This window comes from Chaetodon trifascialis, chromosome 9, assembly GCF_039877785.1.
Source record: "Chaetodon trifascialis isolate fChaTrf1 chromosome 9, fChaTrf1.hap1, whole genome shotgun sequence".
NCBI classification, from domain to species: domain Eukaryota; kingdom Metazoa; phylum Chordata; class Actinopteri; order Chaetodontiformes; family Chaetodontidae; genus Chaetodon; species Chaetodon trifascialis.
In genome coordinates this window covers 899536-913667 of record NC_092064.1, presented here as the reverse complement: position 1 = coordinate 913667, position 14132 = coordinate 899536, and the positions used below count along the sequence as shown (strand labels likewise).

The 14132-nt window shown below is 40.2% G+C and overlaps 1 protein-coding gene across 1 annotated transcript in view; it reads left to right on the top strand.

Annotated features, from left to right (window-relative positions):
- Positions 1 to 12815, top strand: part of wsb1 (WD repeat and SOCS box containing 1) — a 44289-nt gene extending 31474 nt beyond the window's left edge. Inside the window, exons 6-9 of the mRNA XM_070970178.1 lie at positions 1975 to 2147; positions 3072 to 3185; positions 11018 to 11125; positions 11421 to 12815. Of these exons, the coding sequence (XP_070826279.1) occupies positions 1975 to 2147; positions 3072 to 3185; positions 11018 to 11125; positions 11421 to 11583 (558 nt within the window). The 3' untranslated portion in view covers positions 11584 to 12815. The remainder of the gene's footprint in view (positions 1 to 1974; positions 2148 to 3071; positions 3186 to 11017; positions 11126 to 11420) is intronic.
- The last annotated feature ends 1317 nt before the right edge of the window (positions 12816 to 14132 follow it).

Genomic DNA, 14132 nt, shown 5'->3' with positions numbered 1-14132 from the left:
TAATGTAACTTCAAAAAAATATTCTTTTGCAGTTTTGAAAGCAATTCTGCCTTCCATGTTGTCAATCAGTTCATAAAAGAAAAATATTACCTTATATTATTACACGTTGAATTGACTTCTGCAGTCCTTGAAGCAGACATGTTTCTGGGTAATGATTCCATAGACTGGCCACCATTAGTCCACCTTAACTACAGTGTTGCAGCCCTGGATCAATCTGAACATGGTGGTAATGGTAGAGATGGTAGTAGCATTGTTAGGCTGTGTGTGTCCCTACAGTGTGTGTCTTGCTCTCCCTGTCACAGGTGGTGGCAGAGCTCAGTGTGTGATTGGTTTTGAACGGAGGGCCGCGCTGACATTTTGAGCAGCCGGTGTAAACTGGGGACGCACAGTGCACAATGCCCAAAGGCCTGGCCAGGGGCAGTCTGGCACCTGACCCGCAAGGTCAATCTGTACGTAGGTGCTGCTCCGTGTCTGTCTACCTCTGCTGTCGCAGTTCCTCTATTTATTTTAATTTCAGTTCAAAACTGTCATTAGACTGATTATGAAGTACTCCATCATCCCCCTCACCTACCACCTCTCTCCCAAAACTGCTTCCACACCTCCCCCCTTATCTTTAAATAGCTTTGTCAACAGAGTGCACATGCTAGCCTCTCTTTTATTGCTAGAATTTTAGAAGCTGCCAGTGCCTTACAAATGTTATACTCATTTCCTTTGTCATTGAATTATTGTGCAGGTTTCAAATTATTATTGATATACAGAAATTAAACATTTTTGTGCTTTTGCAGAGCACTTGTATCCTACAAATATAAGCTGTTGCCTTAAAACTGTTGAACAGTCAACAAATTGTCTGTTTATGTGGTAACTTTTCTGTGTCTTTTTCTGATTTTATAAAGAGCATTTGAGTTTTTCTGCTGTTAGCAGCAACAGTGGAACAGCAGTAACTTGTGCTGTATTTCGTCAGCATTTTTTTCACCAGCGTAGTTGTGATAAAAAACACAGTTGAGAAATCCAATGGAGAAAATTATGCAAATGTTCAAACTTCAATTGGGAAACTAAAAAATAAAGTAGGTACAGAGAGGAAGAAATGTGCTCAGGAAACTGAACCATTAGCTTGCATGTGACTGTTTTATGTCGATCATTAACTGCAGTTGTTCACAAGCAGCATTTGCAGCACTTTTAAGCATTTTCAGTTTAACCAAAGAGTGATATGGTGTAGAAGTTACATAATTGCTTAGTTCTCAGATGATGCATAGATAGATATTTACACTAAAGCTTCAAACAATGTCTGACTTTTAAAAGAAGCAGGCTTCCACAGATAATCACTTTTCAACCAGTGTATGTGTGTGTACAGTATGTATGTGTGTATGTATGCATATGTGTACTTGCCAGAGGTATCAATCCTTTGGCCATAAAATATTCTTTTCTCTTGCAGTATCTGTCTCTCTTCGTAGGCTTCTGCCGGAGGTGCGAGCCTATTGTAAACACAGTGAACTAAAACTCTGAAAGGGGATACCAGTGGAGTAACATTATGTTACCTTAAGTTACTACTTGTTTTATTTTCTCATTTTTTTGTGTAGACTTTTTTTGTTAAAATTATGGAAATATTTATGTAGTGCATTTAATAGTGTATTAAAATATGTATACATTTAAATTACGATGTTATAGTTTAATGCTATTATCTAAAAATGTTGCAATGTTAATGGTAATTGTCATTGTAGGTGAACTGTTGCATTTTGAGCCTTGCTGCTTGTGTAGCATGTGCTGTTTTGTTTGTTCGGTCTGGTTAAAGGTTACAAAGCTTTACAATGATATAACCTGAGCATAACTCTGTTTAATTCTGGTTTAATTTGTTGCTTAATTTAATTTATAAATGCTTGATGTGCATATATTAATGATAAATGTAAAATACCACATCTGTACTATACTGCATCCAATCATTCCATGGGCTATAACAGTCCTCTCCTCACATTGCAGGTGTTCCTATGGAACATGGATAAGTACACATTGATCCGGAAGCTGGAAGGGCACCACAATGATGTGGTGTCTTGTGAGTTTTCGCCAGATGGGGCGTTATTGGCCACTGCTTCATATGACACCCGGGTCATCGTGTGGGATCACCACAAGGCCACTGTCCTGCTGGAACTGGGGTACAAAATGCACACAATAGGATGTCCAGGCATTGGCTGCCCTGGAATGCCTTATTATTCATAACTCAGGATCAAGTATCCTTACTATTTCTATTTGTCATTCATTAAAATACAAGTAGTGTTATTGTATTTCATTATATTAAAAACAAGTATCTTAATGAAAAAATCTTTACCTTTTCTAGAGCTTTCAACCATATCTCAGTTTTCTTCAGGGGATGGAGTGTGTTTCCATCTGCTGAAGAACCTGAGATGTGGTTAAAAGTTGCAGTAAAAGCTAATAAGTGAACCTTCAGTAAACTTTCATGCAAGGATTGTTTATTTTTATAGATATTTTGGCCAAAGATACCCTTTAAAGTGAGCCTATATGTAACTTTTAAATGAGGCTGTAATTGCATAACCCTGGAGCGCAATGTGCACGGTTGGAAATTAACCTTTTTTGTCAGCTGTCACTGTGGTAGGTGGATTCCAAAACCTATGAGCCATTCTATTTAGTTTACCTGCCACTTTCTAGTTTTAACCAGTGCTGTGTAACCGCATATGAAAAATAAGACAACAATGTAGTATTCAAGCAATAGGCTATTTTATTCAAGAAGGTAAATATTTAATACTTTCTTAAGGGAAATGCTAACACCTCACTGACATAAATCACTCAGTTAATGAGAGCGTGCCAACATATCTCTCTCTCTCTCTCTCTCTCTCTCTCTCTCTCTCTTACCGAACATTGGCTAAAAGAACCAACCTTGGTACTGCGTGCGGAAGTGTGTTCTATTGCTTATTAATTTAAATTTTAATTTCAAGAGAATCAATGTGCTGTTTCCTTTGTCGAAGTTATATACATATTACTTTACAATGGTGAAGCTGTTCTGTCTTTTACAAACAGTGAATGTTCATTGTTCTTTGAACCTTTTTTCCCCATCTTTTTAGCCATCTTTTTCCTCCTCCATCACCCATTTTCGCTGGAGGGGCAAATGACCGCTGGGTTCGCTCTCTGAGCTTCTGCCCTGACGGCCGCCACATTGCCAGCATTACTGATGACAGGTAAGACAATGAATGACATCAGAAATAATCCATGATGTAATTTCTGTAATTTCTTAATTTTTAACTCTTTTTTTATTTACATCTCCCTCAATATCCAGTTTTTTGTTTTGTTTTTCAAATTTGGGGGATCTTTCGAAATGAAATGTTAACATGCTGACATTGCAGTATAAGCCCTCAGGAGCAATTCTTTAAAACACTTTTTTTTTTATTATGGGATATTATGTGTCTCATGGGGTTGGCTATATCATCATGAACATGTTTCAACATGGTTTGCATGGTTAGTATTTCAAAATTTTTAAATTCTGAATGTGCAGTAATTTCATGTGAGCCTTGACAAAACTGCAAGTTCAGCTGTGTCCCCCTTGAGTGGATGTGGTTGTTCACCAAAACCATTTATGCACATGGGATTAATTAAACAGCAGTGCAGCAGAAAAGCTTTGCTGTTTGCTTCAGTGTGTTTTTAAAACCTGTCATGAGTCTTAATGGAAGATAGAAGAAGAAGAAGACAACCTTTATTAGTCTCATTAACACACAACATGCAGAGTTAGGGAGGGAAACTGCACACGGCATGCTTCTTGTGAAATTCTTCTCTGCATTTGACCCATCCTTGGTCCGTCCTTCCTCCGCGGCAGACCAGGAGTGGTGGGCTGCCAGCCCTTTTTCCTCGAACAGCAGGCCCCAAAGGCATGGTGGAGGACACGCCCCCAGTGCCCACAGCGGAAATTGAACCGGGACCTTCTAGGTGTGAGGCGACAGTTTCCACCGTGCCACCTACATAGCTTTTGTATGTGACATGATTGGTAGATAGCTGTCAATTACTGTGATTGTTGTCTGGCCAAGCACTAAGTTGTTGCATGTGAAAAATCATAAAACGCACACAACCCACAAGTTATTCCTTGAAGGGTGGGTGTGGCTTAGGAAGTAGAGAGGTCGTCCACCAATCAGAAGGTCAGTGGTTCGATCCCTGGCCTTGGCAGGCCACATGCCAAAGTATCCTTGTGCAAGATACTGTGTCATCGGTGTGTGAATGTACTTCGCTTGGATAAAAGCGTCTGCCACATGACTTTGTAATTGCAGTTGCGGTGGATGTCAGGCAGGGCCATGGCAGGAGACATAGCTCTAATTCACAATGCAGCATTTAGCCACTATTCATGGGAACCTGTGAGACGACAAAGCACAGGGACTCAGAGGAAGAGGCCAAGTTAGTAACACGCCATAGTAGGACATGAAAACGTGCAGATGGAGAGGGAGAGAAGGACAGAGGAGCTCAGTGTATCTTTGGAAGTCCCCGACAGTCTAATGCTATAGTAGCATAACAAGGGGCTGGTCCAGGGCAAGCCTGAGCCAGCCCTAACTATAGGATTTATCAAAAAGGAAAGTTTTAAGCCTACTCTTAAATGCAGAGACAGTGTCTGCCTCTCAGACAAAGACTAGAAGATGGTTCCACAGGAGAGGAGCTTGATATCTAAATGCTCTGGCTCCGGTTCTGCTTTTGGAGACTTTAGGAACCATAAGTAAGCCTGCATAATAAGGTACCATGAGCTCTTTAAGATAAGATGGTGCTGGACCATTTATAGCTTTCTAAGTAAGGAGGAGGATTTTAGATTCTAGACTAAACTTTACAGGGAGCCAGTGCAGAGTGGCTAATATCTGAGAAATATGATCTCTCTTGTTTTCATTATTGAGTCTTGGGGGAACTTCGTGGAGTGCGTTCTAACAGACGCACACTTTGCAATTACAAGCAGACGCCAGTCAGTTCTATAAGAGAGCCTTTATGACAATCTCTTTTCCTTGTTTTTGTAAGAACACGTGCTGCAGCGTTCTGGAGCAACTGGAGAATATTCAGCAACGAAATTGGGCAACCTGATAGTGAGGAATTGCAGTAATCCAACCTTGAAGTTACGAATGCATGGATTAGTTTTTCTGCATCATTTGGAGACAGGATGTGCCTGATTTTTGCAATTTTCATAGGTGAAAAAAGGCAGTCCTTGAATTTGTTTTACATGGGAGTGAAAGGACATGTCCTTTTAGCAGGATTCTTCTTACATTCACAGTGAGCTCTGACAGTGAAGTTGACTTGACAGCTGACTCATGTCAAGGAGATCAGCATAAAATGTGTTAAGCTCATCTGGCAATGTGGCCTCTCTCACTATTGCTTTTGTAGCTTGTGATGTTCTGGATTGCTCGCCACATATCTTTGGTGTGGGTGGTGTTGAGGTCTCTCTCCAATGTCTCTCCTTATCAAATGACAGAAACACAGATCTTTTGGCTCTAGATAGAGTTTTGGATATTTGGGGAATTACTTTATTGCGTCTGATATATTTGGAAGGGTGCCACTGTGCTCTGACTATCTGGTTGGTTATCCTTAATGTCTGTGTACATATATGAAAAAGAGAGGGTCTTACTCAGCAGTGTACCATTTAATACATTTGCTCAGTCATCTGTCTGGCAATACACAAAACTTTCTGGACATCTGGCCTTCATCAATGTGTACACTTGCAGGGATACAATTTCTACTTCAGGGTGCAACGTAAGCTAACAGGTGAATGAAATTGTCAATCACTGTGAATCACAGAGAATGGACTCACATAGAGTTGACAGGTGAGCATGGCCATCAATTACTGTGACTCCACCCAAAATGGATTACAGTTTCATCTGAAGTCTGTCAAGCCAGACTCAGTCAGACATTTAGAATAACAAACATAAAAAAATACACATGTACAAAACAACTATGGATTCAACTCAATTCAATTCAATTTTATTTGTATAGCGCCAAATCACAACAGAAGTTGTCTCAGGACACTTTCCATATAGAGCTGGTACAGACCAAGCTCTTTTATCTACAAAGAAACCAACAATTCCCCCATGAGCAAGCACTTGGCGACAGTGGCGAGGAAAAACTTCCTTTTAACAGGCAGAAACCTCGAGCAGAACCAGACTCTGGGTGGGCGGCCATCTGCCTCGACTGGTTGGGTGAGAGAGGAAGAGCAAGAGAGGGAGAGTGAGACAGACAGACAGACAGACAGACAGACAGACAGACAGACAGACAGACAGACAGACAGACAGACAGACAGACAGAAAAGCAGTCAGAGAGAGAGAGAGAGAGACAGAGACAGAGAGACAGACATGCAGTCACAGTAACAGTGACAGTGGATGTAATAACAGCAGTAGCAGTTGCAGTGGATGTCAGGCAGGGCCAAGGCAGGAGATGCAGCTGAAATCCACAATCCAGATTCAGCCACTGTCCATGGGAACCTGCAAGACGACAAAGCACAGAGACTCCGGGGAAGGAGCTAAGTTAGTAACACGCCGTGGTAGGACATGAGAGCGTGCGGATGGAGAGGGACAGAAGGACGGAGGAGCTCGGTGTATCTTTGGATGTCCCCCGACAGTCTAATCCTATAGCAGCATAACTAGGGGCTGGTCCAGGACAAGCCTGAGCCAGCCCTAACTGTAAGCTTTATCAAAAAGGAAAGTTTTAAGCCTACTCTTAAATGTAGAGACAGTGTCTGCCTCCCGGACAAAGATTGGAAGATGGTTCCACAGGAGAGGAGCTTGATAGCTAAATGCTCTGACTCCTGTTCTGCTTTTTGAGACTTTAGGAACCATAAGTAGACCTGCATTCTGGGAACGCAGTGTTCGAGTAGGGCAATAAGGTACTATGAGCTCTTTAAGATAAGAAGGTGCCTGGCCATTTATGGCTTTGTAAGTAAGGAGGAGAATTTTAAACTCTATTCTAAACTTTACAGGGAGCCAGTGCAAAGTGGCGAGTATTGGAGAAATATGATCTCGCTTCCTGGTTTTTGTCAGAACACGTGCTGCAGCGTTCTGGAGCAACTGGAGAATATTCAGCAACGAATTTGGGCAGCCTGATAGTAAAGAATTGCAATAATCCAACCTGGAAGTTATGAATGCATGGACTAGTTTTTCTGCATCATTTTGAGACAAAATATGCCTGATTTTTGCGATATTACGTAGGTGAAAAAAGGCAGTCCTTGAAATTTGTTTTACATGGGAGTGAAAGGACATGTCTTGGTCAAAGATAACTCCCAGATTCTTTACAGTGGTGCTGGAGGCCAGCGCAATGCCATCCATAACTGCTATGTCATCAGAAAGTGACTTTCTAAAATGTTTAGGGCCTATTACTATAACTTCAGTTTTGTCCGAGTTTAGCATCAGAAAATTGCAGGTCATCCAGGTCTTTATGTCATGAAGACATGCTTGTAGTCTAGTTAACTGACTGGTTTCTTCCGGTTTCATTGATAAATATAGCTGGGTATCATCTGCATAGCAATGAAAATTTATTGAGTGCTTCCTGATAATCTTACCTAAAGGAAGCATATATAAGGTGAATAGAATTGGTCCAAGCACAGAACCCTGCGGAACTCCATAGCTGACTTTAGTGAGCACAGAGGAGTCGTCATTAACGCGTACAAACTGAGAGCGATCTGACAAGTAGGATTTAAACCAGCTTAGCGCAGTTCTCTTAATGCCAATGAAATGTTCCAGTGTCTGCAATAGGATGCCATGGTCAATGGTGTCAAATGCAGCACTAAGATCCAGTAAGACTAGTACAGAGACAAATCCTTTATCAGATGCAATTAGAAGGTCATTTGTAACTTTAACCAGTGCTGTCTCTGTGCTATGATGCACTCTAAATCCTGACTGGAAATCCTCGAATAAACTATTATTGTTTAGAAAGTCGCACAGCTGATTGGCAACTGCTTTCTCAAGAGTTTTTGAGAGAAAGGGAAGGTTGGATATCGGTCTATAGTTGGCTAAAACCCCTGGATCAAGAGTAGGCTTTTTCAGTAGCGGTTTTATCACAGCTACTTTAAAGGACTGTGGTACGTAGCCTGTTGATAAAGAGAGATTGATCATGTCTAAAACTGAAGAGTCAATTAGAGGTAATACTTCTTTAAACAGCTTAGTCGGGATAGGATCTAAAATACAGGTAGATGATTTTGATGATGAAATTATTGAAATTAGTTGGTGAAGGTCAACAGGAGTAAAACAGTCTAAAACTGCGACAGACTGAGTAACAGTTTCTACGATTTCTGCGTTTGAAGACAAAACAGTACCTGTTAACGGCAGGAGTTGATGAATTCTGTCTCTGATAGTTAGAATTTTATCATTAAAGAAGCTCATGAAGTCATTACTGTTCAGAGCTAAAGGAATACATGGTTCAACAGAATTATGGCTCTCTGTCAGCCTGGCTACAGTGCTGAAGAGAAACCTGGGATTGTTCTTATTTTCCTCTATTAGTGCAGAGTAATAGGCTGCCCTGGCACTGCGGAGGGCTTTCCTGTATATTTTAAGACTGTCTTGCCAGGCGGACCGAAATTCTTCCAAATTGGTAGAACACCATTTCCTTTCTATTTTCCGTGAAGTTTGCTTTAATTTGCGGGTTTGAGGAGTATACCATGGAGCTAACCTCCTATGTTTAATTTTCTTCTTTTTTAGGGGAGCAACAGAGTCAAGTGTCATACGCAACAATCCTGTAGCACTATCAACCAGGAAGTCAATCTGGGAGGGACTAACGTTAGCATAAGACTCCTCTGTTGTATTGAGACATGGCATTGAATTAAATACTGATGGGATCATATCCTTAAATTTAGCTACAGCACTATCAGACAGGAGTCTGGTATAAGAATTTTTGCCTACTGGCTGGTAGTCTGGTAATATGAATTTGAAAGTTATTAAATGATTGTCTGATAAAAGAGGATTCTGTGAGGAGACTATTAAGTCTTCGATTTCAATGCCATATGTCAGAACAAGGTCGAGGGTGTGGTTAAAACAGTGAGTCGGTTCATGTACATTCTGGCGGAAGCCAACTGAGTCTAATACTGAGATAAACGCAGTGCTAAGGCTGTCATTATCAACGTCGACATGTACATTAAAGTCACCTACAATAATTACTTTATCTGCTTCAAGAACTAAACTTGATAGAAACTCCGAGAACTCAGCTATAAATTCGGAGTAAGGACCAGGAGAGCGGTATACTACAACAAATAAAAGTGGTTGCACTGTTTTCCATTTCTCATGAGAAAGAGTGAGAACAAGGCTTTCAAATGAGTTATAGTCGAGTTTAGGTTTAGGGTTGATCAAAAGGCTTGAGTCAAAAATGGCTGCAACTCCACCTCCTCTGCCGCTGCCTCGAGGAATGTGAGTATTAATATGGCTCGGAGGAGTAGCTTCATTTAGACTCACATACTCTTCAGGACACAGCCAGGTTTCAGTCAGACAAAATAAATCAGCATTATGGTCTGATATTAACTCATTTACTAGAACAGCTTTAGAGGACAGAGATCTGATGTTAAGGAGTCCACATTTAATTCTCCTATCTTGTTGTACTATTGCAGAGGTTGTTCTAATTTTAATTAGATTCTTATGTATAACTCACTGTGACAGTGGATCACTGTCAACCTCATGGTTCCCACAGTTCATAAAACAGATCAAACCAACTGTTGGTGACAAATATTCTGGAAAGACACATAATTTGTAATCCAAGCCATATAATATCCGACACAAAAAAATCTTCTTTGAACAATGTTTTAATTCCTTGCAGATATCTTTTTGGAGTGACCTACAAATGTATAAAAAGTAGTGCTGTTAAAAATATTGCGTTATTAACGCGTTAACGCAAATCAATTTTAACTGCATCATTTTTTTTATCACAAGATTAACGCTCTTTGTGACCTAGTGAACTTGTAGTTTTTTATAAGCTGTGGCCACTGCTAGTAACATAAGAAAAACTACAGGATCCGATTGTAAACCGGAAACGAAACAATCGGCATGCCCCACGCACTTGTTTGGTCTTGCCTGCTCGCTAGTTGTAAAAGAGTGTGGATGTCAAGGGCGCGGAAGTTTAGTTTCAAAAAGTTGTAGGATGGGTCAACTGAGAAGACCAAAGTGTCGGTGTGAACTGAATTATCACTGTAGCACGTCCAGTCTGAAATACAACTTGATGGCCAAACACGGCGAATGCGAATTCTCCGCCACCCCCTTGTCAAAACCAGGTGACAATGGATGGCTTTCGACAGAGACATATGGACGCTATTATGTTCAAAGGAAACTTGAGAAATGAAAGTTTAAGCCATGGTTTAACTGCACTATAGGCTGAGTCCTAGTTTACAATGATGTGCGCCTTGTAGCTTTATCTTGTATCACCCTGTTTTGATCCCTTAGAAAGGGTTGCTGAAGGGGCTTTTTTGTAACCAAGTATTTATATTTTGTCATCTGTTTATTGACAGTGTTAAACTGTAACAAGTAACTGTAACAAGATTTGATTCATTCAAATGTGAGGGACTGCTCAAAGTGAGAATGTTAGTGTGAAATATAGCACTACATGTTGTTGTTTTCAAAAAAAAAACATTTGCACAAAGCAAGCCTATCCACTTTTCCATGTTGATAACAGTATTAAAATGATAATTCAAGGGACATTTAGAATAGATGAAAATGTGCAATTAATTTGCAATTAATTGCGAGTTAACTATGACATTCATGCGATTAATTGCGATTAAATATTTTAATCGATTGACAGCACTAATAAAAAGGTTATTTTATTTATGTATTTCTTTTGGGGCGGCAAGGACAGGAACCATTCTGGAAGTTACAGTGTCATTATGTGTACAGGAAGAGGATCAGGATTTTAAATATTTTTTTCTTCAAACTTTTTTGGATGGCAATGAAGAATAAATTAACCTGTATGTAAAATCACTTACTACAGTCTGTTTTAACCATAAAAACACAAAGTAAGTTCAGTTTCTTGCATGCAGTTTGATTTCTGACAGCAGTGTCCTTGTGTTGTTGGTTTTTGTGTCTCTGCTCAGGTTGGTTCGTTTCTGGAGCATAGAGGAAAGGGCTCCTCAGGCCATCGCCTCTCTCACTAGTGGCCTCTGCTGTGCCTTCTCTGCTGAAGGAAGTGTCCTTGCTGCGGGGTAAGACATAACACATGTTTACACACAAACTATTCTGAGCACAGTTCACATAACATTACCTCTGTCACATCTTTTTGACTCCTGCTTTAAGATAGAATAGTCAAAGAAACCCGTTATCAATGTTTTTATATGAGCTTGCTGTCTCCATGGGCAGGCTGTATGCATTTAATTTTCTTAAGAGATTTCAGACTGAAGTCATTTGTAATGTGCCACTGCAGCTCAAGAGTTAAACTACCTACTCCTCTCTGATTTGTCATTTTTCTTTTTTTTTGTGGGGTGGGGGGGGGGGTTCAAGCACCCGTGATGGTAGTGTGCACTTCTGGGAGTGTCCTCGTAGCATTGCCAGTCTGCAGCACATGTGCAGGATGGCCCTTCGCCGGGTGATGACCACCCAGCAGGTGGAGGCCCTGGCCATTCCCACGCCGCTTCGTGACTTCCTGACCTACAAAGTCATCTAATTCCCCCCTAATCACCACCTCTGCACCAGCTAATCTGCTGCAGCAACATGCTGGAAACCAATGAATCCCTTATTTTCTGGAAAAAAAAAAAAAAAATTCAGAGAAGAAAAAATTAGAAGAATTAAGTTTTACTGAAAACCCCAGAGCCATGTCCTCCTCTCAAACACCCAGCACGTCCACTATCAGCAGGATATTGTGTTATTTTGTACATATCTAGTTTTGTAAGTGCTTTTGTAAATTAGAGTACAGGGGCCATTGCATCATCTATACCAGGTCAAGTTATTTCTGGGGCCCGCTGGCCCCTCTGTCATATCAATGGTAGTAAGCACCTGTAAGTGTTCCTCTTCAGCTGGGTCCATCTCTTCACCAGGTTCAGTACACACATCTTTTCCTCTGACTTGAATTGGCTGGTGCACTTAATGTGAGTAGCTTTGCAGTGGTGCTAGCCGTGTTTCCACTGCCTGGTACGTCTTGGCTCAGCTTGATTCGACTCACTTTTGGTACCTGGGTTTAATTTTCCACTTCAGATAGTATCCTCTCAACATATTATTAGCTTCTAGGAGTCAAGTTTTGTTTCAGAGAAGGCTGATGGCAGCAAGACAAAAGTCTGCTGGAAAAAAACTGTTGTGTTTGGGTAATGCAGTGACACGACTGTCGAAGGAGGTTATGCTAAAAACATTACCAGATAGTAGCAAAATTTGACAATAGAACTTAAAAAAGAGCAAGTTGATTGAGCCATACCATGCAGTTGAACAATGGCACAAGTGTTCAGTTCCTCCTCCAGCTGGCACCATCTCTCCACCAAATTCAGTAAACCCTTAATCTTATGTTCTGACTTGAAATGGATGTTGCACTTCTTGTGAGAAGCTTTGCAGTGGTATTTGCTCTTAATGTCAGGTTTTCTGTTTGCAAGTGGGTGAGCTAAAGGGAAGAGACACATGGGAGGTTTAAAAGACGCAGGTTTTTGAAGGCAAATACTCAGATCTGTGAACTACTGATACGGTGGAAATATAGTATCTTGACATTTCATCATTGTCATGGCTTAAAACAAAATCAAAATTGAGCAGTTATATTTCTCTGAAACAGTATTTACACCACCATGGCACAGTCACTCACACTCATCTGAAATGGGCAGATTTAGAATTCTTAATGTGTTTCAGTTATAGGCCACACCAGAAGCTAGATGCTTCACTAGCCAGTGAGCTAGCATGTTTATCAGCTCCACAACAAAACAATTGACAGCAATAAATATAAAATTGATGTATAGAAATGGCAAAGATATTTTTGCAAAGTGTCAACATTCTATAGTATGTCCACCAGAAAGTAGTGATATAGATTATTTTCGACTGCCAGCTGTCCTGCCCAATACATTTCTCGTTAGCAAAACCAATTTTAGAGAATTTTATCAAAAGTGTTTGTTATGACTTGTGCAAAGAAAACTAAAATAATCCGGTATTTGATTGTCAGATTTTTTTAAACGGTCAACCTGTGCATCAACATGTGCATCGGCCTGAAATCCTGTAGAGGTCATGTCATATGTTACACTGTCTATTTAGTTAGTTCACCAGAGGTGCAAAGAAGTCTGTCTGTCTGTCTGTCTGTCTGTCTGTCTGTCTGTCTGTGGGAAGTATAAAACCTTGAGACTGGTGTTGATGATTGCACACTATACCATGGCAACTCTGCTGCTTAACTGCTATCTATATTTGAACTTGTACAAAAACCTGTATACAGATTTCCATGTGATATGTATGTATATACAAAATTGTATAATGCCTATAAACATATCAAAGTTTTAAGCCTTTTTTCACTTTATTTTGTTATTAAATTCTTCTGTTGTGTTTTTTGTTCATTTTGTTCTTTAAATGTGAAAATCTCTACAAATAACTACACATCTTACTGCTAAAACCCAGAATCATAGGTGTATTATATTTCTTTACTGGTCACACTTAGCCTGGCAGTGGCAGTGTAATTATGCCCTGTCACATTTTTGCTTTTATGATGAAATTACAATAAGCAATTCCAGCAACCTTGAAAGCAATCCAAAGCAACCAACCTATCACCTGCCAGCCTTGGTTATGTGGTGATAAAGACTCATGCCCACTAAACTATATGCACATGATAATCCAAAATGACTCTTTAAGATGCAGCATTTCAGAAGCTTCTATTTCTTGATCATTATTTTCAGTCGGCAAGAAGAGATATGAAGATGGGAAAGTGAGCTTTTAGTGTTTGTTGCTTGTGTTTCAATAGGAAGGTGGGTGCAGAGCAGCTGTCAGTTATTCTTGGCAGTGTCTGACAGTGACAGTGCCAAAGGTTGTCTTGTTCAGATACTTTACTAAAGTGGTTAGGTTGTTCCAAAATTTTTACTGCTGAGAGGGTGTTTCATAAATGGATGGCAATGTTTTGGTCTATACAGAACCTTAACAGGGGTTTGCTTTATATGATGTGTGTATACCTGTAACTATTGTGATTGGAAAAACACAGTCCTGCCTCAGTGAGATGCAGTATGAAGTGGTAAATATATCAAATATATGAATGTATAAAATTCC